At 36.6% G+C, this 1,159-nt stretch overlaps 1 protein-coding gene across 1 annotated transcript; it reads right to left on the bottom strand.

Moving 5' to 3' along the window:
- Positions 1–139: 139 nt before the first annotated feature.
- LOC103523119 (RNA-binding protein 34-like) lies at positions 140–1,154 on the bottom strand (the record flags this gene model as incomplete). The annotated part of the gene is made up of 2 exons (XM_008488186.3): positions 140–326; positions 632–1,154. Coding segments are annotated over 2 exons (681 nt in total), but the record flags the coding sequence as incomplete, so codon positions are not given.
- Positions 1,155–1,159: the final 5 nt, after the last annotated feature.

The following is a 1,159-nucleotide window of genomic DNA, read 5'->3' as shown; positions in this document are numbered from 1 at the left end:
CAACTAGGTTTGAAATAATTTTTGGTTGGGCAATCTCTCCCCAAAAAATCTTCCTAAACAAGACCCTGTTCTCATGCTGGGGTATACGAATCTACGAATCTGGGATATAAGTAGAGACTTTTTTGTCAAAGCACAGAGTATTATATTCTATCAGGTATGTAAATAAAATCACTTAGAAAAGATAGAGGACAGCGTTGTGAAGCTCACCTTGAAGTTCACATAGCCAAAGCCTTTGCCAATGTTGGTATGCTGATCTCTTATCAAACGAACATTATCGATTTCCCCACAAGACTCGAACGCTTTTCTTAGTTCTTCCTCTTCAGCCTCTGAAATGTACAAACAAGAAATCGATAATCGATACTTAGCTAGGCAGGTATTGGTAAAATTATATGGTAGAGATTGCCCATGATGATCAATGATCACACTTTGAAATGTGTACCTCCACGTAACAAATATTGTCATTAAATTTCGATAATTTGTTAGCTCTACCCAATTTGAAAGGGATCAGTCACTTGTACTAAGGATTCCTCTGAAAAGTAGTTCAAAGTAGGTTTTAAATAGAAATATTGAGTGAAAATCCAGTACACTTGAGTACACGATGACCAATGGACTGTAGAAAAAAAAAGCTTACCAAATGGTATATTTCCAATGAATATGGAATGAGAGTTGCTCTTAGTTGTTGTCAGTGCTTTATCTACTCGAATGGTATGTTCATCTATGACATGTCCATTCATTTCCAACGCTTTCTCAACACTTTCCAGATTCTTGAACCTCACGTAAGCATTCATATTGGTTCTCTTCTCATGGACTTTGTTCATCTTAATACATGCTTTCCTTGGTAGAGTAATATCAGCTACAGGGACAGAGCGGAATCTGACTGTCTCTACTTCACCATATGGTTTGAACATGCTGGTGACTCTGTCACGATTTATTTTCAAAGGTAAATTGCCTACGAAGATAGTGCGTGATTCTTGCTCTTCGTTAAACTTGGGTTCATCTTTAGTTTCAGAGCCATTTTCCAAATGTTTAGGAAAACCTTTAGCTTGCTCATCAGATTTCTGTTCTGTGTTGGTATCATTGTCAGACTTAGGAAGTTCTTTATTATCAACATCTCCAGTGACTGTTTTCTTTCCTTTTTTAGTAATGGACTTTTTATTTT

The sequence above is a fragment of the Diaphorina citri genome, unplaced genomic scaffold, assembly GCF_000475195.1.
Source record: "Diaphorina citri unplaced genomic scaffold, Diaci psyllid genome assembly version 1.1 scaffold15540, whole genome shotgun sequence".
Taxonomy (NCBI): Eukaryota; Metazoa; Arthropoda; class Insecta; order Hemiptera; family Psyllidae; genus Diaphorina; species Diaphorina citri.
This window is presented reverse-complemented; position numbering and strand designations above follow the sequence as displayed.